At 39.5% G+C, this 26,983-nt stretch overlaps 1 protein-coding gene across 4 annotated transcripts in view; it reads right to left on the bottom strand.

Moving 5' to 3' along the window:
* The window catches only part of mast4 (microtubule associated serine/threonine kinase family member 4), a 120,577-nt gene extending 94,494 nt beyond the window's left edge, over positions 1–26,083 (bottom strand). For all 4 annotated transcript variants that reach the window (XM_034296761.1, XM_013137127.4, XM_034296762.1 and 1 more), the window contains exons 1-3: positions 25,634–26,083; positions 8,001–8,136; positions 4,165–4,289 (exon numbers count right to left, since the gene is read on the bottom strand). In XM_034296761.1, coding sequence (XP_034152652.1) covers positions 4,165–4,289; positions 8,001–8,136; positions 25,634–25,885 — 513 coding nt within the window. In that variant the 5' untranslated portion in view covers positions 25,886–26,083. The remainder of the gene's footprint in view (positions 1–4,164; positions 4,290–8,000; positions 8,137–25,633) is intronic.
* Between the last annotated feature and the right edge of the window lie 900 nt (positions 26,084–26,983).

Below are 26,983 nucleotides of genomic sequence, written 5' to 3'. Positions count from 1 at the left end.
TTTTATCATTTGTATTGTTCAGCAATATTTGCTTCCCCTTGTGGTTTCAAATGCAGGCCTATTCTTATGCAGGGTATTCAGAAAGTGAGCATCAGTGCAGTTGTTGACTTAACATTTTATTTAATCAAACGCAAACCTTCAAACGAGTGGGGTTTGTCACAGTGTACATATTCTGTTGTATACATTGGCATAGCGCAATCACCATTTTGATTACCATTGTCCAATGAGACAATGAACAAAAGAAAGCCTGCAACAGCTGAACCTGATGGACAATGGTGATTGTCAGGAGGAATTATGAGGTTGTTTTTATTTATCTCCATATCAGCCCAGGAAGAAACTATTGATTTGCAGTCGAAATGAGTCATGGTCAATAGAGACGCTTTAAAGGAACATATCAAGTCTACACATCCTTCCTGAAAATGCAGCTTTTATTTAATTTTTTTAAGATAATGTTATCAACAATATTCAAGTAAAAAAACTAATGGATCATTGCTCTGAAAGATAAAATAGAAATTGGTTGCATACATGTGCAAACCACACAACCAGTATTTTGTGGAAGTGCCTTTTACTTAGTTTACAACAAGTAAATCCGGTCAGGTCGAGTTCATACTAATGCCTGGATTTACCAATTTTATCACACTCTTCTTTGCAGAAGAGTTAAAGCTTCTCCTGTTCACATATCTCTTTAGGTCAGTCCAGAGATGTTCAATGGCTCTGTCTGGACCTTTCCGGACATACATCTTCCGTTTTGGCTGTGTGCATCAGACCAATTTGTTATCAAAAGGTGAAATTATTGTTTAACATTAGATTTCTGGGAGAGGGCAGCAACATATATTGATAGTTAAAGCAATTAACTGTCCCCTCTATACTGAACACAGCCTATGTCTCCACTGAAAATAAGCAGCACCACAGCATGAGGCTGCCACCAGTGCTTGACTGCGGGTACTGTATACTATAAATTATGTTATTTGTAGGGAGAGCACAGTTCCTGATGAAAATTCCCTGAAGCTCCTTAAAGGTTGCCGTTGCAGATTATATTTATGGCTGATCAGAATCAATTTAAGTGATGTCAGGTGACAGAAAATTACCTTTATAATGTACATCACAAGGTCTGACCTGCCCCCCCTTCAGGATCTCTACACAGAGAGGTGTAGGAGGAGGAGCAAACAAATCATTACAGATCCCAGCCACCCATGCCATGGACTGTTTACCAAGCTGCCGTCAGGCAGAAGGTACAGGAGTATTCCGTCCAAAACTAACAGGCTACGGGACAGTTTCTTTCCTCAGGCCATAAGGCTGCTCAATTCAGGAACCCCTCCCCCCTTCCATCCATAGTCCCATGCAAACCTGTCACTTTATATCATGCTCATCTGCCAATCATATCATGCACACCTGTCACTTTTACATTGCACTACGGTTGTACAGTTGTTATTGATGCATGTTTTTTGTATAGTGTTATTATTGATAGTTATCTTTTTCTTTTTATATTATAATTACTGTTACTTTAACTTTTAACTGCACTGTCGGGAGTAGGAAAACCAAGCATTTCATTGTCATAACATGTAATTGCAAATGACAAAACTACTTTATTTGGAATATTATGAGCAAAACATAAATAACATTATAACCCCCATGATAAAGGGTTTGTACTTGGTTGTACAACCAAGGCATTTAGAGGTTTATTCTGTATTGTTATTCAGAGACATTAATCTGTTTTGCAGTTAAATGTTCAGTACAAAATCTGAATAAAGGCCTGACAATTTTTCTTGATTGAGTATTTACATCAATAAAACGGTGTGTAAAGAAAAGCGAAAATTCAATAACACTTGCGATGCATGTTTGGGGGAATTCTCAAATTTCGTCAGTGTTTGCTACATTCAATCTACTGACAAAAGCAAATATAGTGTTGTTCTAGGGACTAAAAATGAAACAGTTAACATTCAGGAATGATAGAAACGCTGGGTTAAGTTCTATACTGCTCGGTCAGTCACTAACTGGCATCATTAGATCATCAAGCTTTAATGAGTTTTTGGCTCAATGTCCCCAAAAATATCTAAAAACCATCTCTGAGTGAGAGAGAGAGAGCAAGCGAGAGAAAAGGGCTTTGGAATGTAAATGGGAAGTGTTTATAAGGATGCTGAAGTTCTCATCTTAAAACTTTAAACTACAATGACCCATTTGAAAAGCCTACTGTGTCGTAATGAATTATTAATGATGATGATTTGTATTCTCTTCAGAATATTTACACTGAAGCATAAGATCCATCAACCAAATATATACTAGATACAGATCTGAAATAAGTAACCCTAAACAGAACAAGCCCAATGCTGCAGTAAAACTTCAGTTTTATGAAACACATCCATGTCAACCTACTGTACCAAGACTAGGGTCTTTCACATGGACCTTCACATGGAATTGTGTTAACCTACGCACGGCTTTACAAACTTTCCATAATTTCAAATAGTGATGCAAAATTCTGTGGCAACAACCCAATCCAATCATCAGGCCCCAAAAAATACCATGAAAAACGAACAAATCGAAACATAAAGCAAATGTTTCCAGTTACCAACCAATAGTGCTGTATGAAAGGTCAAATACAAACCAACAATATTTATTCTGGTAAAACTACAAACACATTGAATACTGAATTATCCACACATGCTACAAGGATGTGGCCATGCATCACTGACTTCTGCAGAGGTAATGGAGAGACAGAGGCATGCAAGCAGACCAATAATGTTACAATAATGTTACTGACACCAAGCTACACACAAATCAGACAAATGATGCCCTCGCTCACAGTCATACAGACACAGACATCTGGATGCATGCAAGCTACAACACACAGTGATGTTCTCGCTCACAGTCATACAGACACAGACATATGGATGCATGCAAGCTACAACACACACACACACACAAGTATACCCTTAAACAAAAAAAAAGAACCGCACGTAAACATGCACGTCCGCGCACACAAATAGTCACTTGCATCTTGCACAAAACTGTCTAACCTGTGAGAGAAAATAGATTATAATGCAGCGCCTCTCTTCCCAGTTAAATGAAGATGTGTTTGTGCTGCACTGACACTGGCCCCAGCAATCATTCATATCAATCAGCCCTCGCTACATGGGATCTGGGCTCCTGTTTACAGGTTCTGAGGATAATAAGATGTGGAAGCCTCCAGGGGATATCCAAGCCCCTGGGGAGGGGTCTTGACCTTGTTAGGACTTTCTGGCGACCAGACACTATGCGGACCAGAAATGATGGAGAACAGATAATATAGGGACCTCGTACTATGATAGCTGACCAAGTCAGCACTAACCCACTTGATTCAACTGATTGACGGATGATTAAAAGCCCAATGCAGTCAAAAAAAACAAAGAAAAGCGAAATATTTTAAACTTTTACATGTGAATAAATGTAAATACTTTCTCAGGTTTGAAAACAAAAGCTATGAATAAAAGCTATTTATTTCGTGCACCCACATAATACATATATCATGTATATTGAAGAATTCCATTTTTTGTCAAAAGACAAATGGGTTCAGTGCTCTGGTATACATTCCACTCCAAACAGCACACTGGCGCCATCCAGAGTAAAGAAAAATGTATCATGTTCAATGACCTCATCTGCTGTCCATACCACTGTACGTTGTTTGTTTGACTCAAAGGTGAACAGAATTAGCTTCACTTAAAATTTCAATGATGTCTAACTGCTTAGAAAAAGAAACGGGAATTACATCATTTCCCACTAAAATGAAAACTGTGCTAACAAACGCTTTTGTTATCACAGAGATAGGTGATGTCTGGCTTAAAAGCTTCTTGAGGCTCAAGGTCAAACTGAGACTAGCCATTGGGGACTGACATAATTTCACACTGAGGGATTAGTCTATCTCTGCTACAATCAAGACCTCAGCAGGATATCTTTAAAACCACTTTACAGAATCATCTTATCATTGGATCACTGATTATCTCTGTTGCTCAAACCATTTAATTGCGTATTGATTGAGAAAATTCTAAGGCCTGACTAAGGCAGACAAAATATAAAACCTCACAATTACACTTGGAGATGAGGGTGAAATAATTAGGTTTTGTATTTTTCATGGAAGGCAAAATTGTTAACTGAAAGTGGAATCACATTAGGCAATGACCCAAAACTCACCAGACTAGAGGTTAAAGAGGGCGCTGACTTTCCCAGGATGGTGGAGCGCATCCGCACCAGGTTGGACGTCTCTGAGGGGCTCTGCCATGCCTGCTGAGGGGACACATAAGGTAGCAGGTACTTCCCTAAAGGAGAAGACACAAAAACAGCAATCAAACTAGAGACAGGCATAGAATGTGCAAACCAGTACAACAAAAACACATTTGCTTTTATTGTAAATATTGACTTAACTGACAAATTTGTTCATTTCCTTTGGAGTGATACATTCATGCCAAGGGGAGAGAACTGTGACCTACTCACGCCATTTGCTTAGGTGAATAGAGATAAATGCAAGGTCATACAAAAAGAGATGTCATTATCATTAAGTGCTTCATAGAAATGAACTAATCCTGTATTTTTCCTTTCCTTTGACTAAGCTAAAGCCCTTAAGACAGCATAGACTCATAGGGTACATGAGGCAGCAGCGAAAGTCAATCCAATTATGAGATCAGTGACGCTAGAAACTTTCCACAACCATGAGACACAGCTGAACGCGCATAAAGAACCAACTAAAAAATATGCAGAATGCAAAGCCAGAAGGATAGAAAATAAACACAAAATTAGATGTCTGAGCAAAAACATAAATATGTAAAAAGCTCTGAAGAATATACAAATATCTTTCTTTTGCCAACTTTATCCCCAGGCATTTGCGGACATTCTGTGGCGAGACCGGCACAACAACCTTTAAAAGTTTTTTTTTCATCTTTTGATTGTATTATATAAAAATACTGATGGCATGGCTCCAAATGGTGATGTATTACATTAGGTTTGATAATGAACACAAACATTTGTCCATTACATCCAGTAAAGCCAGAGCCAGCCATTTCATAACACAGAAGAGAAACTAACTAGTTTAAGGTTTACAAAACTAAATGTATGTTTCTTCAGTTAGCTATCTATTGTAGCAACATCATTTCACATGTTAATGAAGCATGACACATCTTCTTCTACCCAGAACTAGTGTAGTATCCATAAAAACTGTTGATGGCACAGTAGTGTTCTGCTTGTCAACAAAAATACAAAGCTGCGGGCGGTGGCTGTACCACACACAATCAGAATGGTGTTAAGGAAGTGACTGGTTGTTAAAGTAATTTGATTAAGCCAATGCCTATTGCGCCAGAAATTACTTAAAAATTTCTCATTGGCTACTGAAGGCCAAGATAGACACACATTGTTCCACCACATTCTGCAAATTTGTTTTAAAAGCATCCGGAAATTAGATTCTTTCCCCATACCAGCAAGATTCACTAGATGGCAGTACGTCCCCAGTTGGTACCATTAAAATGAACAGTAAATCTGTTGGTAGACAGGCAAAAACATAGTTTTTCTTTTATGGAATCAGCTATCCAGTGTCGAACCAAATTACCAATTTATTTTCAAGTGAGAAAACTGATTTGTCATGTCTTGTTTGACAGGGTTGTAAAAATTCTAGGAATATTTATCAACATTTTCACAAATTGTGGTTGGATGATTTATGGAATTGAGAGGGAAATCTGTAAACCTACAACCAGGATTTTGGGATATTGAATATTTATTGAAAGTTTTGGCAGACACTCCTGGCAGACATCTGAAAGGTTTTGCTGTACGGTTAAACCTTAATCCCCTTCTAATCGTCCCTGTTATCCCCTCTGGCCTTCCATTTATGTGAATACTTCCATTTCCTGTTGAAGGAAGCTTTCTAAGTCAACAGCCAAGATGGAACTATAATGGCATTGGAGTGAAAGTCAAGGGACACAACTTTCACCTCCTTATGACACAATGTCTTTAGAACAGCCAGGGCAACAAAACTCGCTGTGGCTAGGCAGGTTTTGGTCCTTGATCTTGCCTTTTGATCAGAGACAGGTTGAGACCTTGGTACCAAGGTTTGTGGAATCAACAACATTAACAGATAATTAAAACAGGCACAATATCATCAGGTGCAGACTTGTAATATATTGGATCACTGTAAAATGTATGTGTGACTGCAGAAATGAAAGCAAAACCCTTTCTTCCATATTCTCCAGCATAAAAAGCCTGAGAAACTAGAGTCCCTTAAGAACTGCCAATTGAAGCCAGACATACAGTGAACGCACAGCATTAAGTTTTAGACTTCATTTAGATACTACGGGTAGGCTATATTTCACCAGATATACACCAGCCTACAGCCCTAGAAATACCAAACCATGATCACTGAGAATTCATGCCAACTTCGAAAGCTATAGCTAGCTATAACTCCTGAAAATCCTTTCTGCAGGATGCAAATGATAATTCTTCACTTCTTACAGTTTTACCAGAACACAGGTGGCAATATGAATGTTTACGTGCCAAGCAGATATTTTTGCTTGGATGTAGGCCAACTACAGAGCGGCCTTCCTGGGGAAGGGCTGCATGCTCCAAAAACTCTCCATCATGGTTGACAAGTCCAAGGTGTTCTCATCTTATAGTGCAAAGAACCTTGGAGTGACCTTCGACAACACCCTGTGGATCTCTGCAAACATCAAAGAACCCTGGAGTGACCTTCGACAACACCCTGTGGATCTCTGTAAATAACTCGCCAAACTCTTGAATGGTTTAATCAGATACACCAAAATCACCTTTGAGTCCTCACGTCAAATGTTTAGGCTTTTCAATCACTAGAAATAACATTACCTCCTATTCTCTTTATGTCCACCATCTGCCATTAGCAACGTGGCACCTACTTCACTGTTATGATAATCTGTATCAAGGAAATGGCTCTTTTTAGTGCCCAAATTTCAACACTGAGTCAAAGTTTGTAAAGGACAAAGTTTTAAGGACTGCTAAACATTTCAGATAGGGTTAGGAGGGAATATTTCCTCTTTGGTAAACCATCACATCAGTAAACTAATTGTTGGTACATGGGAGTATCTGTCTCTTCCATTTTGCCTACCATAACTAGTCACCAATCATTTCAGATAACAGTTGCAGAGGAAAGAACTGTCTCTGTGTGTCTAGAAATAGGACACACCAAGAGGACAGATGGATTTTCACTTTCAAAGTATTATGCAAGACTGCCCTAATGAACATGACCTCAGGGTTCAAGGACATGTCTCCTCCCAGTGGCATCCGGTGCAGTACTGTTAAGCACCAGGGAGTTGGAGGGGAAAACAGGATGACCAACAGAGACAGAGGGAATCTCAGATTATGCCTTCCTCTTAGTGAGATGCTTCCTCATCGGTGCTCATCACATACCAGTCAGGAGAGCAGGAGAGGAAATCTATAGTTAGTGCCTCAATAAGACCATACCCCAGTTTACCCCTCACCACAATATTATTGAAAAGGTATGGCTGATCATTTATATCTGACTCACAAGTTAACAGTCCCAAAGAAGGATAATGATCTTCCTGTACATTTCCGTGTTCGTGCATGCATGGATTCATTATTATTATTAGACAACTTGGTATACACGACCCAAAGAGGATGAAAACCTGTAGTGGTTGTTTGTAAGGTTGATGTGGACAAAAATATAAGACAAATGAAATCATCAATATAGCCCTGTTCAATCACAGATTTTTTCCAGTTTAAGTTCTTCTGAGCCATTAGGAACTCCTACGAAGACTCCAAAATGACTTCCTGTTTCACTCTAAAAATATAAGGTGACAAAAGCAAAACTTATTCTTATTCACCTTTTGCTCAAAGAAACATTGGGGAGAACGGTTCAGGTAAAAGTAAAAAAAAGACCCCAATAAGATATTTATATGACACGCCGAAAGTAAGACTCTACTCTCAAAGACAAACAGTCTACAAGTCCCACGTAAGCACGTTTGCACCCCTGTAGGACAGCACCCCTTAGTGGTTACCTGTGAGAGCACCCCCAAGACTCCCCCGGCGGAGGTTCTTGCCATCCTCACTGAGCCGTCTCTTGAACTTGACAGCGAGGCATGAGCTGTGGATCACCTCAGGATTGCTGGACTTGGGGTACGCAATGTTTTCCAACTGCAGGAACGAATAGAAGGGGAAAAACAGTCACTCGCAAATCAAGGATCAAATTGTGGATCAAGGACAATACCGGTGGGTTATGGGCAATGCATTGAGAACCTTTAGAGGTGGATCTTGTCACAACATATGGAAGCCACAGAGAGATGAAGACACTGACGCTAGTCTAGAAGGATGTCATTTGATGTGGGTCCTATACCACTACTTAATCCTGATTAAAGATAACTTGCAGGAGAAGCAAACAGTTAATGGACTCTTCATTTTATTTCAAGAAGCTCAGTTAAAGCAAGCGTACACACACACACACACACGTTTGAAGAGGTGCAGAACTTAAAAAAAGTTATATATATATATATATATATATATATATATAGTTTACATTTTTTTAAGTTCTGCACCTCTTCAAACGTGTGTGTGTGTGTGTGTGTGTGTGTGTGTATATATATATAAAATTGTTGAAAAACACAACTTTATATTTGTTCCCAACAACTGAATGGTTAAACGACTGTTGCAGTCAGTGTGTGCTGGAACATATGAATCATCCCAACGCCCCAGGTTGTAAACAATGGTGGATGATCAACTTAAATGAGAAGGTTGTGAAATGAATGCGGAAATGCGGTACATTAATAGCAGTTTGCCTAGAGGCACAAATCAACAACCGTGGAACCCTTCTAGACCCGTAGTGCTATGGTCGATTTAGTGGAAAATCAACAGGTGTAAAGACATTTAAAAATGTTATTTGACCTTTATTTAACCAGTTTAATCAACTGAGAACCAATTCACATTTACAATGATGATCGGGCCAAAGGCATAAAGATTCTGAGATAACCCTCGGTTACACATAAATACAATCAAAACACCATATACATGGGACTTGTAGATAACCTGCTACTAGTGAGTCTGCAATGTTAAATAAATATTTACAAGATTGAGTCAGAGTACCTGTTAAACATTTTTATAACACCAACAAACAATGAGTGATAGCCTACATCAATAATCAGCTAGTTTTCAACAAAACTGTAAGTAGGCCTACCACATTTCAACAAAACTACATTTACCTATTGTACATTTAGACATCAACTGAAGCAATTTCATACTGAATAATTTCTGAATGTATACCACAGAAGACCAACTATGAATTGATTACATCGTCATTACTGTATGCTCATATAATAGACAAATTTGTATCTCAATTCATATTATATTTAAAACAAACAATGGACTGGCGACTAGATCTTACTTCAGCAAAGAACAATATGCAGACATAAAAGCATTTCATACATTCACGTGATAAATTTGGATAGGAACAACCATCCTCCTTGTGAAAGATGGTTAATAATTCTATACAAGCACTGAGGAGTGAAGACCATATTAAGACCATTACCTAATAGATGCAAGCAGATCCAGAACCAGTGCAAGAAAAGAAATGAAAGATCCATGTTAGATTGCAAATGGAAAATGTGTACCGATCAGCCATAACATTGTATGACCAACTGCCTAATATTGTGTTGGTCCCCATTTTGCCGACAAAACAGCCCTGACCCGTTGAGGCATGGACTCCACTAGACCTCTAAAGGTGTGCAGTGGTATCTGGCATCAAGACGTTAACAGCAGATCCTTTAAGTCCTGTAAGTTGCAAGGTGGGGCCTCAATGGATAGGACCCATTTGTCCACAGATGCACATATGTCCATAGCTTTAAGACAATCAGGAAAATTACAAGAACGTTAAAAGTTTCCTCAAGTGCAGTTGCAAAAACCATCAACTGCCATGATGAAACTTGCTCCCATCGCCACAGGACAGGAAGAAGAGGATAAGTGGAGCACAAAAAAAGCTTTATATGCAGCCCAAATAAACGCTTTACCAAGTTCAAGTAACAGACAGAAACATTAACTGTTCAGAGGAAACGGTGGGAATCAGGCCTTCGTGGCTGAATTGCTGCAAAAAATACCACAACTGAAGAACAACAATAAGAGACTTGCTTGGGGTAAGACACAAAAGAAACATAGGACCGGTGGAAATCTGTACTAAATCTGTAAATAATTGGGATGTGTCGAAGATATAGGAGTACACTCATTGTCAGATTTAACAAAATACAGAACTGATCCAATATGACTTGCAGTTTGCCACAAATCATATAGGTTGCCTGTATATGGTAGGCTACAATTGAACACACATTCAAACACACTGACAGGTTGATGAAAGATCATGCAAATAGCAGTCAGCACTACAGCAACAGGACTAACCGCCACTACTCAATAGCAGCAGGTATGGGAACAGATGGGTCTTTGCTATGATTTGGATGGCATTGGTTATTTGCCTGTTTCAGTGTCTGATTAGCTAAAAACTGTATTCAAAAAGCCAAAAAATAATTTCACTATATTTTGACAGTGAATTAAATTTAGAATTCTGTTCATTTCTGTGTGTGTTCCTACTATTCATGTCAGTAAATAAAAATAGTTTCGTTTGAGGTCTTCACAAAAAAATTAAAATGTGGAAAATTGTCAAAATATACAAATACCTTTGAATAGGCAGTTGTATCCAAACCTTTGACTGGTATTGTATATATCATGCACATGCAATATATTACACATCCGGTACAAAATGAGGTTTTAAACATTATTTTGTTTATGGCAAAAGTCCTAGAATGCAGCACAATATGACTTCAAACATTTACAACCACAGCAAAATCAAATGGTTATGTTTGGGCTGGGGACAGACTTTGTTGAGAAGCACTGCTAGAGAGTAAAGGTCAATAAAAACACGTTGAGTCATAAAACACCCATAATGAATTTGTGCAGTGTATGACTCATAGCATGACTTCATTAGAAATGTTTATATAACAATAAATGTTCTATGACACAGATGGGGACTGATTATAGCCATGAATTTGAGTCCAAAACAACCATATCTTTTAGTCTGAGTTAGGTATGGTGAATAATGAACACCAGTGGATTCCTATCCTAGTCTACCAGGAATAGTAATCAGCAGGATTTGAGAATATTTAAAAGGAAAATCAACAGAGATGAAAAACTGTGATGTAACAGAGTGCTGTGCCAAGTAATTTCGAAGGACATATCATTACTCACTGCAAAGACCTTGGTAAGCAGCTTAAGGATCTAAATTCTTAAAACAATCACTGGTAACCCATGTCAATTTCCAGGTTTTGACAAGATAACATTCTGCCCCAGTTGTCGTCGTTAATAAGCTCCTGTCTTATTGAAGGAAACCTAAATGGACTAGGGAGTTGTAATACAGTGACTCTCAAAAGTACACAAAACCCTTGGACTTTTCCACAGTATATTGAATCACAACAGGAAATGAAAAGGAATTTAGTTAAGAGTTTTAGCCACTAATCAACAAAACATATTCCATAAAGTCAAAGTGAAAAATAAAATCTATAAGTGGTTCTAAATTATTGACAAAACTAAACAGAAAATAATTGATTGCATAAGTACTCACCCCCTTTAGTCAATATTAGGTAGAGGAAACTTTGGCAGCTATAAGACTAAGTCTCCACCAGCATTGCAAAATTGGACACAGTAATTTTTGGCCATTATTTGTTGTAAAATTGCTCAAGCGTTGTCAAATTGCATGGAGTAAATGGCAATTATCAACTCTTTCAACATATTCTCAATAGGATTGATGGCTATCTCTTGGCGACCCCAGGACATTACGCCACTCTGGCTGTATATTTGGGTCCCAGGTCAACTGCAAAGTCCTCTACAGTTTGCTGCAACCATTTTGCCCTCTATGTTTACAAACTGTCCGAGCCCTGACGCAGACAAGTATCCCATAGCACCACAGTGCACAGCAGGTATGGTGTTCTCATGATAATGCGTGGTGATAGGCTAGCACCGGACATAGCGGTTAGCGTTTTGGCCAAAAAGCTGTGCTGTGGGGGTTATTCAATGGCTTGAAAATGTTCTAATATCGTGACATTGATTCATGCTTTTGAAGAACCATATTCTGGATTACCTTTGAATGTTCCTTTGTTTTCATCATAGTATTTTTTGTTAGAATTTGGAATACACATTGGAATACACTGGTCTCCCAGAAATAATGTCAAACACCTTGATTTCACACAGGTGGACACAAAGGTGGAATTTTAAATAAAGTGGTTACACCACAGCTTATTCATTTTTTTCTGTTTTATATTTCTAATTAATTTAGAACAATTTGAATGTTTTATTTTTTACTTAAACACTATGGACCCTGTGTTGATCACAGGCAAAAATTCCATTATGATTTCAAGTTTTACAGTAATAATAACAACATGTGGAAGAATCCTAAACGGGTGAATACTCTTTAGACCCCCAGTACATTAACCCTACACCCTGGTCTAGGGGTCAAATAGTTCTAAGCTCAGACTAAACCTAAATAATGACTAGCTATTCTGTATTTCATCAAGGGAAAACATAACTACAGACAGAAAAGCTATAAGGGTAACAATATGCACATGATACCTAGAAGGTAGGTAGTTGTTGACACAAAATCCAGTAAAGTCAACATGTTATGCAACTGTGGAGAAATGTCAGACCATTAAAAGGACATGTAAAAAAAGATGGACAGTCAATCCCCTGTACATGTCTTAAAATAATGGACTGCTGTTTCTCTTTGCTTATTTGAGCAGTTCTTGTCATAACAGACAACTACAGTACAGACATAAAGACGGTCTTCTGTATACCCAACCTAATGCATTATGGAAGGAATTGCCACTAATTAACCTTTAACAATGTATACCTGTTAATTAAAATTAATCCCAGGTGACTACATCATGAAGTGGTTTGAAAGAATCCAGATTGTGCAAAGATCTCAGTATGCAAGAGTGGCTACTTTGAAGAATCTACACGGTCACATTTATTTTGAATAAGTAGGTGTCCAAAGTTTTGAATGGTACTATATACACTCACCTAAAGGATTATTAGGAACACCTGTTAAATTTCTCATTAATGCAATTATCTAATCAACCAATCACATGGCAGTTGCTTCAATGCATTTAGGGGTGTGGTCCTGGTCAAGACAATCTCCTGAACTCCAAACTGAATGTCAAAATGGGAAAGGTGATTTAAGCAATTTTGAGCGTGGCATGGTTGTTGGTGCCAGACGGGCCGGTCTGAGTATTTCACAATCTGCTCAGTTACTGGGATTTTCACACATCTCCATTTCTAGGGTTTACAAAGAATGGTGTGAAAAGGGAAAAACATCCAGTATGCAGCAGTCCTGTGGGCGAAATTGTCTTGTTGATGCTAGAGGTCAGAGGAGAATGGGCCGACTGATTCAAGCTGATAGAAGAGCAACTTTGACTGAAATAACCACTCGTTACAACCGAGGTATGCAGCAAAGCATTTGCACAACGCAACACGCACAACCTTGATGGGCTACAACAGCAGAAGACCCCACCAGGCACCACTCATCTCCACTACAAATAGGAAAAAGAGGCTACAATTTGCACGAGCTCACCAAAATTGGACAGTTGACTGGCAGAATGTTGCCTGGTCTGATGAGTCTCGATTTCTGTTGAGACATTCAGATGGTAGAGTCAGAATTTGGCGTAAACAGAATGAGAACATGGATCCATCATGCCTTATTACCACTGTGCAGGCTGGTGGTGGTGGTGTAATGGTGTGGGGGAAGTTTTCTTGGCACACTTTAGGCCCCTTAGTGCTAATTGGGCATAGTTTAAATGCCACGGCCTACCTGAGCATTGTTTCTGACCATGTCCATTTATGACCACCATGTACCCATCCTCTGATGGCTACTTCCAGCAGGATAATGCACCATGTCACAAAGCTCGAATAATTTCAAATTGGTTTCTTGAACATGACAATACTGAAATGGCCCCCACAGTCACCAGATCTCAACCCAATAAAGCATAAGTGGGATGTGGTGGAACGGGAGCTTCGTGCCCTGGATGTGCATCCCACAAATCTCCATCAACTGCAAGATGCTATCCTATCAATATGGGCCAACATTTCTAAAGAATGCTTTCAGCACCTTGTTGAACCAATGCCACGTAGAATTAAGGCAGTTCTGAAGGTGAAAGGGGGTCAAACACAGTATTAGTATAGTGTAACTAATAATCTTTTAGGTGAGTGTAGAGTGCACTGCTTGTACTAAGTATTACCCAGAATCTCAATTTTACCCCCCCCCCCGCCTACTAAACTTAGTGGGCAGTACCAACATCTTTTGTTGCCACAGCAGAGACACTAATCCTTTTGTGAACAAGAGGAGGGACTGTGTGCGAATTGCTTGAGTAGGCAGACTGCTTTGTTGACTAATTCTGCAGAATACTATGTAACCAAAGTACTGTTGATTACATAATTATTGACTTCCTTGTTAAAAAATGAGCAAAATGTTTGCACAAAAACATTGAGCTAGTGTTAAGTTTTTTGTTGCTCGGACTTGTTTAACTTTATACAATGTATTTCCAACAGACATTATTGGTAAATAATTTAAGTCAATTTGTAGTAATTTTCATTGTAAAGAAGAATAGAATGTTTCTAAACACTTCCACATTCATGTGGATATCTTCATTAGGGACAATCCTAAAGGAATCTTGAATAATAATGAATGAGAAAGACAGAAGCTCGAAGATTCTGGCTCCAAGACAGTCAGTCCTGTTTTCGCGATCTCAGACTTTATAAAACCTTCAAATCATTGCATGGTTATTGCATAAAACTTAAATCATTTTGCATTATTACATAAAACTGTCAAATAATAACATTACTATTGCATATCACTGACACACCTCAACAGTAAAAAAAAAAAAGCCAGACCCCATAGAAAGTATTGCCCATGAAAAGCTGTGTCGCTAACCACTACACCACAGAGCTCTGCGTTCGATGGGTGTCAGTATAGCCTCTATCCTGAACAAATCCTCTTTTGCCACTGGCCATTTTAACAGCTAATTGGCCATTCGTGAATGATATTGATAGTTAAACTGACTAACGTTTCTTACTAAGTTTACCTACACCACAAACAGCATCTATGAACGGTTAGCTTTCGCCACTGGCCGTATGAACAGCTTATTAGCCAGTAATAGGCTTACTAGTATCTACGAACTAGTATCTCCATGCCAGAAACAGTCGCAATATAACCCTATACAGCTTTAGGCTCACTATAACGTAACTACTGTATGTTGTAGTTAGCAAATGTGTTTGTCGATACTGACCCAAAACGCATGCACGGATGCGTACTTCGAAAATCCACCAGTCGCAAAATAACTGCAAACTGTCTTATTTCAGTCTTACTATAATGTAGTCACTGGAGGCTTTAGCCAGCTAAGTTTCGTCTATACGTAATAATTCCTAATGCGTACTTCGCTTCGCCTGCGAGGAGATATGAACTCAGGACCTATAGTTCGCATGTCTGCTTCTCTAACCACTACACTATTTAACAAAGTGTACAGACTCAGTCAGTCACTCAGTCAGCTTACGCGGTCTGGCAAAAATGGTAAGTTAACTATTTAAGTTGTTATAATGGTATATAGAACATGAATACAGAATAGCATATAGCTGGGCAGCTTAGCCAGCTAGTTTCTAAAAGTGTCTGAATCCAAGAAAGGCCATAACAGTTACAAAAACGGACATTGAGCCAACGTTATAAAACGACACTGACTCCTTTGCTTGTTCAAAAAATTGCTGGTAAAGTTTTTAAAACCAGATATTTTGAATATTTAGGAAAACATTTTGGATACTATTCAAATAATAAGCTTATGTGGAATGCACATGCCTATTTTATACACCATTCGGGTTAGGGACCTGGCCAAAGCACTGTGCACACGTTATTATTTTAAAGTTATTAAAATGAAATTGTATTTACAACCATTGATAGTCTAAATGAGCCCTTGCCAACTCAGGATCTCTGACCAAAACCTAATGACCAGCTTATAACATAGCCTAACTGTTCCCCGACACAACACCGTCATCCCATGCAGATCTACTCTAATCACTGGTCTACCCTCATCAACAATGTACCTAGAGCACAGCAAGGAATCTCCCTCCCTGCTTGCCTCAACTATGGAGTAATTTACGGTTCACAAACATCTAATGAAGCTATCAGATGAAGCAATATACTTTGTTTATTGAGCTTAATCTTTATTCAGGGACTTAACACTGAGCATTTTTCGTCTAAAAACACTTCCTGCGCTCCTGCACCGTTTCACTTGGAGCACACACTCGTTTTATTAGTGTGATTATGTTAAAGTACTTAATTCCTAGAGTCACTTCACAAAACATCAGACCTAGGAAATTTCGCTGTTGCACCTTATCAGACATAGATGAACACGTGTCAAAAAAGATGTCATTGAGAATCTACTGGAGAATTCCCTGGAGTCCGTTTGGACTCTGTAATATGGACTATTTCATAACAATGGCTGCGGGTTATGGGAAGCGCTGTGTTTACCATGGCTTTGTATTACACCCATGTGGAGGTGTCAGATAGCCAAGTAACCAAACAGACACTGGTTGTAATCTCCAATGAGACAAGATGAATATATGTTGTGGTGCCATTGAGCAAAGTGCCTTACCCTAAATGCTCAGGCAAGACACTGGATCATTTCAGCTGAATTACTAATGTATGATGTAATGTGTTAGTTACACCATCAGTATGTTAAATTGCTTATCTTTCTGCCATACATACTTAAACAAACAGAGCCATGTGGTTGAAAGTATATAGGACTCCTCAAGAAACAGGCTCCTCTAAACAAAACACACGAGACGTCCATCTTAGTTGAATGTTTTAATAGTCACAGTATGAAATAAGTTAAACAATCAAAAGGCTTGCTCGGAATTCAAAATGTGTCCCAACTGTTAGGAGAGTGACCGACCTAACACGTAGCACTAATGGGTTCCTGAAATGTAGCATCCATAAATGTGAACCAGCGGAAACATTCCAACACTTTTGGCTAAAACTGTCTGACTGCAGTGAGATGGAGTAGCCAGCACAGTTCTCAAGGTCTCCAGCACAATTCATCACTTCTGTCACAGCCCTGTCCCCTAACATCAGTCTGCCTCAACTCTCAACCAGTTCCCCTCCCCACTGCATTACACACAACAGACATACACAAAGACACACAGACAGACAGAGACACACACACAGACAGACAGAGACACACACACAGACAGACAGACAGAGACACACACACAGACAGACAGAGACACACACACAGACAGACAGAGACACACAGACAGACAGACAGAGACACACAGACAGACACACACACAGACGGACAGAAACACACACACAGACAGACACACAGACAGACAGAGACACACACACAGACAGACAGAGACACACACACAGACAGACAGAGACACACACACAGACAGACAGAGACACACACACAGACACACACACACACACACAGACACACACACAGACACACACACAGACAGAGACAGAGACAGACACACACACACAGAGACAGAGACAGAGACAGACAGACACACACACAGACACAGACACAGACACACACACACACACACACAGAGACAGACACACACACAGATAGAGACAGACACACACACAGACAGAGACAGACACACACACAGACAGAGACAGACACACACACACACAGACAGAGACAGACACACACAGACAGAGACAGACACACACACACACAGACAGAGACAGAGACAGAGACAGAGACAGAGACAGAGACAGACACAGAGACAGAGACAGACACACACACAGACACACACAGACAGACAGACAGAGACAGACAGACACAGACAGACAGACAGACACACACAGACAGACAGACAGAGACAGACACACACACAGACAGACAGACACACACACAGACAGACAGAGACAGACACACACACAGACAGAGACAGACACACACACAGACAGACAGACAGAGACAGACACACAGACACACACACAGACAGACAGACAGAGACAGACACACACAGACACACACACACAGACAGACACACACAGACAGACAGACAGACACACAGACACACACACAGACAGACAGACACACACACAGACAGACAGACACACAGACACACACACACACACACACACACAGAGACAGACAGACACACAGACAGACAGACACACAGACACACACACACACACAGAGACAGACAGACACACAGACACACACACACACACACACACACACACACACACAGAGACAGACAGACAGACACACAGACACACACACACACAGACACACACACACACACACAGAGACAGACAGACAGACACACAGAGACAGACAGACAGACACACAGAGACAGACAGACAGACACACAGAGACAGACAGACACAGACAGACACAGAGACACAGACAGACACAGAGACAGACACAGAGACACACACAGACAGACACAGAGACACACACAGACAGACACAGAGACACACACAGACAGACACAGAGACACACACAGACAGACACAGAGACACACACAGACAGACACAGAGACACACACAGACAGACACAGAGACACACACAGACAGACAGACACAGAGACACAGACAGACACAGAGACACAGACAGACACAGAGACACAGACAAAAACTTTGCACACAAAGGGATGAACTTTGAGGGCCAGTTTCACAGACATGGTTTAAGCCTAGTCTAGGACTAAAAAATCTAGTTCAATGGAAAACTCCATTGAGCTTGTTTTTTCAGTCTTAGATTAAGCTTAATCTGTGTCAGCAAAACCAGCCCTGAGTGTCAGTACATTCTCACTGCACAGGCTGTTGTGTGGGAGAGGCAATTAAGGCACGTTAAGCAATAAGGAACAAGGGGGTGCGGTATTATGGCCAATATACCATGTCTAAGGGCTGATCTTATGCATTACATTACGGAGTGCCTGGACACAGTGCTTATACATTGTACATCAGCAATATATCACAAACCCCAGAGGTGTCTTAGAAAACAGATGAGCAGCGCCACTAGAGCAAGTAAAGCAGGTGTCATAGCTTGTCTCATACACCATCACTATTTGCCAATCAGCATTCGGCATTCAACCCACACAGTTAATTAACAGGAATATACCCTTAACCCACATTTTCTCTCCAGTGAACACTGGGTATGCAGTAAAGTGGACCCCGGTGGTAGGCATACATGCAGAAACATCCCTTATACACAACCCACATGCAAGGGGTTTATTGGGCATATACGTGAATATCTATTATAAATGTAACCAAGCGGGGAGCTCTAAAGATACAAAGGCAAACATGTGTTGCTAATATGACTTGGACAATGTTTTGGCAGACAAAGAAAACTATTTTGAAAACCAATCCAACTGAGGAGTGCATAAGAAAGTTTATAACCCTTAACATTTCTATTATCAAACTTTTTTGTCTACTAAAACATGCTGATTTTAAACAATTATAAATGCAGGATGGAACATATATGAACCTCCCATTCGGGGCTGGATGTGTAATATGTTGTTAATATGTGCATATGAAAGTATAATCAACATCATACCTCTGCCATAATATAAGTACGAAAGTGATGATATGGGGCACATATCAGCACATACATGAAGCAGAACACAGAGGACCTGTTATGCCTCAACAGCACCACTGTTACAACCCATATTGAAAAAATTCAAAAATTGCGGAATGCATTTTAAAGAAAGAGTAATGCTGTTAACGGCAGAGCTAACTGTTTTCTAGTACGTTTGAAGGAAATACCTCAAAAAAAGTTGTGCCTCCTGAATGTTCCTACAGACATCCCAACAGCACTTTGCACAGCCTTGTCACCACGTACATCACGAAGCGTGTAATGACCAGGGTATGTTTCCTGGGACAAAAAGGCCATGTGTCTCCACCAGTGTGTACTTCTCTAAGGTGCTAACCCCTGTCAATCTAGGATAATCTTTGATAATCCTGTTTATTAAATAGCCTAGCAATCCTATTCAGCTCAATCCCTCCATCTTGACTCTGGTGTCTTGACAGATGGATTCAATACTTGTCGACCATTGCTGACCCCAAATTTGACTTCTAGTCATTATGATAGTGACAATTCATGTAAGTGACACTAGATGCTCAGAGGAGTTCTGTGCGGGCAAGGCAGGCAAGCTATGCTCCCACTCCACCTCTAGTCATACAAATCTCACAGGTGACTTGCTTCCCCATAGATAACCAGTAATCAGCCTTTACAAAACCAACAGCATTAACTTTAATCACAGGCTACAACTGTCTACCTATGTTTGCTGCTTCCAACAGAGAAGCTGACTGTCAATGATTGTCATTTCACTCAACACTCCGAAATGTCTCATTGCAGAACCAAAAAGTCTTGATTTAGCCTGGTTAACGACGGTAGACTACTCTCATTTTAGAACTACATGTGATATGCTTTATTAATGGCAAACGCATCTCACCGATGCAGGCCAGTGGCCTATTTTGAAAACATTGACAAAGAATGGAAAAAGTATTACAAAAAACAAGTACAGTGAAAAAAGGTATCTTGCCTTTAAACTACATTTCACTAAACAAATAAAATTACTCTGAGTTAATGTGGACCCAGCCACTTCTGACTCAACTGTTGATATTGCTTACTTGGGCTCAAAGTCTACTCAGAATTAGCTACTGGCACTAGTGACATGATTTGGACTTAAGCACACTGACCATTTCTGAATTGTCTTCACAAGTTGAAACAGTAGTAGACCTATATAGAGAATATCAGTTCAGCCCAATAATACTGAATACCAGTTGAGAGGCATTTTATTCAACAGAAGCCAATTTCTTGTTAAATGCTTCATACGTCACACCCACATGAAAAGAGGACGAAAAAGGAAGATCATCAGATATTCTCTTTACTCAGGCAGGTTAAACAAAGTCAGAACAGAGCTTTAGACTTCCAAATCAGAGGTGGATAACCTGCTGCGATTACATTGCCTAACAAGGTATTAATCATTCAAAAGCATCCAAATCCTGCTAGACTCCAGGAACCGATTAACATTTCACTGATGTAGTGTAGGTACTGAAAACACAGCCAGAGCTAGCAACCCACACAACACAGACAAAACCAACAGCCAACAATACACAACTCTATTTCAGTAAACTGCTCCAGTATGGTCTTACGTCTAAATAACACTTCATTACAGTATGCATAGTAACATAATATGTGTTCTAAGAAAAACATGTGTTTTCTGTCTTACCTTAGAACCCTCAGAAGATTTCAAGTCACCTGTAGTCCAATTCCGCTGTAGGGCCATGACTTTCAACAATAGTCTGACACCCCCCCTTAGTCGGACTTTAAATATCGGTCATGGCAGGCAATGTGTGTGTTAACTGTAGTGTGGACTAGAGCTAGACCAGTGTTGGACTGGATGAAAAGCCTGAAAATGAAGCTACATCCTGTGATGACATCACCCACTCATCCCTTAGAGAGCCAGAGGAGTTCTTAAACAGTTGACAGTTAATCCTCTTAACCACTAAGCCCTATACTGACACTGGATGTCCCATTTGGCCGGCTAGCTGCAACAACAAAAGGTTGGGTAATTGGGCAGTTGACATGATGCCCCTTATTTTTGTTCAGAATCGCAGCGTTAAGTGTTGACTCATGCATGTTAAAATGTGGAACCAAACATGGTCTTAGTAAAACATATCAAAGAAAATGTTTGGCCATAAAGGGTCTTTGTCTGGTGCTAATGATTGATGCGCAACTTCCATGCAACAATTTAATTGTTAGCCTATTCATAATAAAGTAGTAGATTAAAGTAGGCTACCTGCACAGAATTTGAGGGCTGTGGACTATAATGCAGGTTCAAGGAAGAGAAGAGACCCCAATGCTATTCAACTCAACAGTTTGTGTCAAAGCTGTAAAGAGATGAAAATGGGATGGAAACTCAAGAAACTTAATTTGATCCCTAAACTTAGGTCATCCAGTGTCAATGTTCATATACAATGTCTGATGTACAGTTAAAAGATGACTGGGCATTGTTCTAAAGAGAATTTGCCTATTTGCGTATTGTGGGATGAAGAAAAAATAATTCTGCAAACCCACAACTGAAGGACAGTACATTTAAAAGGCCCAATTAATTTCATTGTAATATTGTGTCAGTTGAAAGTGCTTTATCCACATTTACGTCTAATTATTTCTCCATAAGCTCTAAGAAGCTCCATTTCAACTGCTACTATGGTAATCAGGCAGTACTCTGCAAAATGCCACCTTAGGGTTAAAGCTATTTACTTGGGCACTAAGTGCACATGTACTTGTATAAACACTAAAGTGCCATGCAATTTTTTTTTTGATTTCAGCCCAATTCTCTCTTATTACTGAATTACAAATGGTACACTGATATTTTGTTCAGTTTGATATTTATGTTTAAAACACAAACTCAAAGTAAATTGACATTGTGTGACATCTTGGCACTTGGAACACGAACACCCGTTTGTCACATCTCGGACGACCGTCCCTATATGTTCCTACTGTCTGTGTGTACCTTGTCAGTCAATGTTTTGGTTTCGCCCATGAGTAACGTTGTTTTGTTTTCAGTTATTTTTATTAAAAGCCCCCAGTTCTCCCTGCGAATATGTCCTGCCTCATCGTGAAACATTACACATGGTTTTTATGTTGAGAAGTATTTGCAAGAAAATGAAAAACTGAAATATTTTGATTGCATATTTATTTAACTTTTAGACTTAAATATTTGATATTGCAGAAAAAGGTTAAGCAAGCACCAGCTTTTCAACAGTACTTAAACAGTAACAGTACTTAAAAGTCAGTTGTATCTTGCATAAAAGTTAATGCTAAGGAAGTGAGAAGAGGTCTTAGGTTATTAACATCACGCCAAGTTTGAATATTATGTTAGACACCCTTAACTAGCGTTAAACTGAGTAACGTTTCTTATTAAGTTTACCTCCAACACAAATAGTATCGATGAACTTTATGGCTTTTGCCACTGGCCGTTTTAACAGCTTATTAGCCATTGACATTGAATCAATAACTACTGTATCAATAGAGGTGACGATAACGGACTAGAGAATCTAGAGAAAAGACGAGAGAATCATGTAGCCAGCGAAGTGTTTGTCAATCCTGAACAAATCCTGAGACATAATTCAAAAATCCACCAGAGATGCTCGCAATATAGTAAACAGTTTTGCAGTTTTTAGGCTTCCCATAACATATCTACTCAAGGTTGTAGCCAGCATGGTTTTTGTCCATCCTGAACAAATCCACTTTTGCCACTGGCCGTTTTGACAGCTAATTAGCCATTTGTGAATGACATAGATACAGTATCTATCAACATAGATGACAATAACTAGTGATGGCAATTCGAGGCTTCATTTGCGTTATTTTAGCAGCATTATGCTGGCAACACTCAGATTTTCTTTATCACAATAAAAGCCATAATTTAAATGTATAAGGCAATATAGTTAAACTAGTCTGTGAACAGTCAAGAATAACAGTGGAACGGACACTAAACATAAAATGTACAGACAAGACTTAACTTTATTCTGAAAAAGAAAATCTGACTTAGCACTGCTAGCATAATATCCTCCGGCTAAAATAACGGTAATGAAGCCTCGAATGGTCATCACTAACGATAACTGATTTTTTTGCCAGGTGAAACGATGAGAGAAACGTAAAGCCAGCTATCCTGGACACAGTTTTATTTCAGGCTTCCTATTACATAGCTACGTAAAGTTGTAGCCAGCAACGTTTTTTCTGTCCTGAACCTCAGGCATAATGCATTTTGACTCTTATGGGAGGCGAGCGCGGGACCTTCTGTTCCGGAGCGCGCATCACTAACCACTACACTATTTAACAAGGGGTAGTCAGTCAGTCAGTCAGTCAGTCGGTCAGTGACATTCACTCTTCTTATGTGGTCTGGCAAAAAATACATGAAGGCAAATACAGCAAGGAGCTTGAAGAAATGCACCAGAGGACTAGGCCTACGTAAGGATATTGTAAGGGATGTCACAGAAAAAGTATAGCGTTACTTTACACTGTGTTTATGTTTCCTTGTGTAAACAAATAAACCCTTACTGCTAGGATAAATGTTTTTAAACAGATTGCTCAGAAGGCATATGACATTTTGCACCACACCAAATATTTCTGGTGTTTCTTCTATAAGAAACATTTACATGCAGCCCAAACCATACAGCTCAATTTCCAGAAGTAATAGACTGCACTGTAGGCGCCTCCATGATATGGCCGACTCGTTTATCATCTGTACCACAGCACATGGTTAGAGGGCCTCCTTGACTTCCGTGGCATCAGCTAAGAGCTGTTTTTACATTACAATATTTTTATTTAGAGGAATGAGACTGGAAGTCTGGTTCTTTAAGTCCTTCCAGACATATAAATAGAATTGTTGTTGGTAAGCAACTGAGAACATCTCGCACTGGCACCGAAACCATACTATCGTCACCAACAACAGTACTTGTTCGACACGATATAAACAACGCTGTCCATGGGTTTATAGGGCTTCTAGGTCAGGTCTGGCCAAAGCGCCCCGAGCATGTTTACCCTAACAATATTTAAAATAAAGTGTTTTCACCACAATTGATGTAAACTAAATAGGCTCTAGAACACACAACCAGTACAGTGGTACTATCAATGGCGTATCAGTTACGGTTCTTTAAATTGTGCCAATCCCAAAACCCATGTGGGGTACTCTTTTGGTGACTCTGGATTACCTTGAGCTGATCAGACACCTTTTCTGGAAACAGGGCCTGACATTTAAATGAGGATTAGCAGCTTTTGATGGTATAGTGTTGGCTCGCCATTGTAAACGGCAGGTATTTAGCATATTACACAAGTCAATTCGGCCCACCACACACGCACGCACACACACATTTTAAGGCCTCAAGGGGGTTGTCTTCCTTTCTCAACAAAGCCTGGATATATTCACCCAAAACAACTCCAAAACAAAGGATGACCTGGGAACATCAAACAATAGCCTATATTATCATCAAAGCAAAAAGAGACATTCTGAATGCATTATACATGCTCAGCTCTGAAAGACCCTGTGCATATTTCATATTGAGCACGACCGGCAAGCAGAATTTAACTGAAGAAACACACTGCTGTGAATATAAATAGTTTCAGTAGTTAATCCATATCTCCAGCAACAATATGCTCAAATATTTCAGAGGCATCTACAGTTATCCATAGTTAACAGACATGCTTTACAGGTCGCTATGATAAATAAAAACTATGCAACACGAAGTAACCCATAGCATTACATAAGCAATAGGAATTTGCAATTTTACCAACTCTCAATACTTGATAAGGGACTTCCTATATAGCCCTGACAGCAAACCACCTTTAATCTGTAGGTGTCATATTTATCTATAAAATGCTTGCCTTGTGTCACTTTGTAATTTGGGGGGACTATCCCTTTAAGCAACATAATTTCTCTTTTCACAGTGAGGAGTGCATAAGCAACAGCTTGATTGTTGTCATATTTACAAACACACATCCCTGCCCTTCAAGTTACTCCACCCAAAACGTAAACCATTAGGCTACTACAGTCCTTGAATCGTTTGTGAGTATTACACGTTTGCAATATTTACCATTTCGTCGTCTCCTTCCCCATGTTCTTTATTACCCGGTTCAAACTCCTCGTCGGTTGCCACATTCGTTTCTTCCTTCCCTTCTGCTTTTAGAGTTTCGAAGTCTGAAGCGTGTTTTCCGTTGAAACCATCGTAATCTTGGTGGTCTTCTAAACATATGTCGATGCCTTCTCCATCAGACTTGGTTTCCGAGTCTGAAGAGGACTGGCTCCCAATGTTTCTTGCACAAATCTTGAAGTACTTCTCCTCCATAATAGTCTACAAACCATTGCTACGCCAGGATATGAACATTGAAGTAACCACTTCGGCGTTAGCGGTTAAAATATTTTACAGAAATTCTACTTGGAGGAAAGTTTTAAAGTCATGTTGAAGACTGAATTCCAGGCGTTGCACGCACACTTGGAGTTATATTCAGTGGAAGTCCCACATTAACACCTCATCTCAAGTCGCGTGCGATCTGTCTGTAACAAGTGTCTGGTGCTAGGTTAATTTAATAACTCCGCCTACCAAAACATGGAAACCGATTCGACATTCTAACAAATTGACAACCAGGTTTATTGTTTTGCAATGTCTCATGTCTAACTATAAATACGTTTGAACTGAATTCAAATTATAAACTGTGCGTTTTTTGTATCAATCAATTATATCACACATCCAAAACACATTTTATACAATATATGTATAATACATATACATTTTAATAGCAATAGTTTAATATCACATTTGCAGTGTGTATTGAAAGATGCCGTCAGGGACACTTGTGATTACTAAAATAATTAATTTAACATATTAATTTGGGCTTGATGTGTAATGTTATTGAGCCGTGGTCAAACATCGTGAATTGCTATATGCACTTTGGGGGTTTCTGTTTCATGACCAATATTTTTTGCATGGTAATGAGAAAATTTCCATAATATATCTGCATAAATTGTATAAAAATAGTATTTCACAACATTTACTCACCATACATTATTCTGGGGGCATAATGAAGTTCGATTGGTAAATGTGTGAAAGAGGCACGAACTATGTTAAGAAATGGAAAAGCTACACTCCTACAGATTTCACCAAGGCTGCTCTGCAAACGCAAAGTCGTCAGCCCCTCGATGGTGGTCAGAGTTATAGAACTCGCTATGTAGTTTGCTAAGTACCTCAAAAGGAATCTGTTTAATGACATGGGAGGCGCAGAAATGTAGTCATGTTGCTTCTATTCCACACTGCCACCGACGTCAGACACGTGATTGCTGTTTGCAAAATTTGTGGATGGTATAAACCCTGAAAGTGAGCTAAATAGTGCAGAGTGGACAGTTTTTGTAAATTGGACCTGCAATCAAAATTATTGTATGTCAATCA

This window comes from Esox lucius, chromosome 14, assembly GCF_011004845.1.
Source record: "Esox lucius isolate fEsoLuc1 chromosome 14, fEsoLuc1.pri, whole genome shotgun sequence".
NCBI lineage: Eukaryota > Metazoa > Chordata > Actinopteri > Esociformes > Esocidae > Esox > Esox lucius.
Note: the sequence above shows the minus strand (reverse complement) of the source record. Positions and strands in the feature narration are given on the sequence as shown.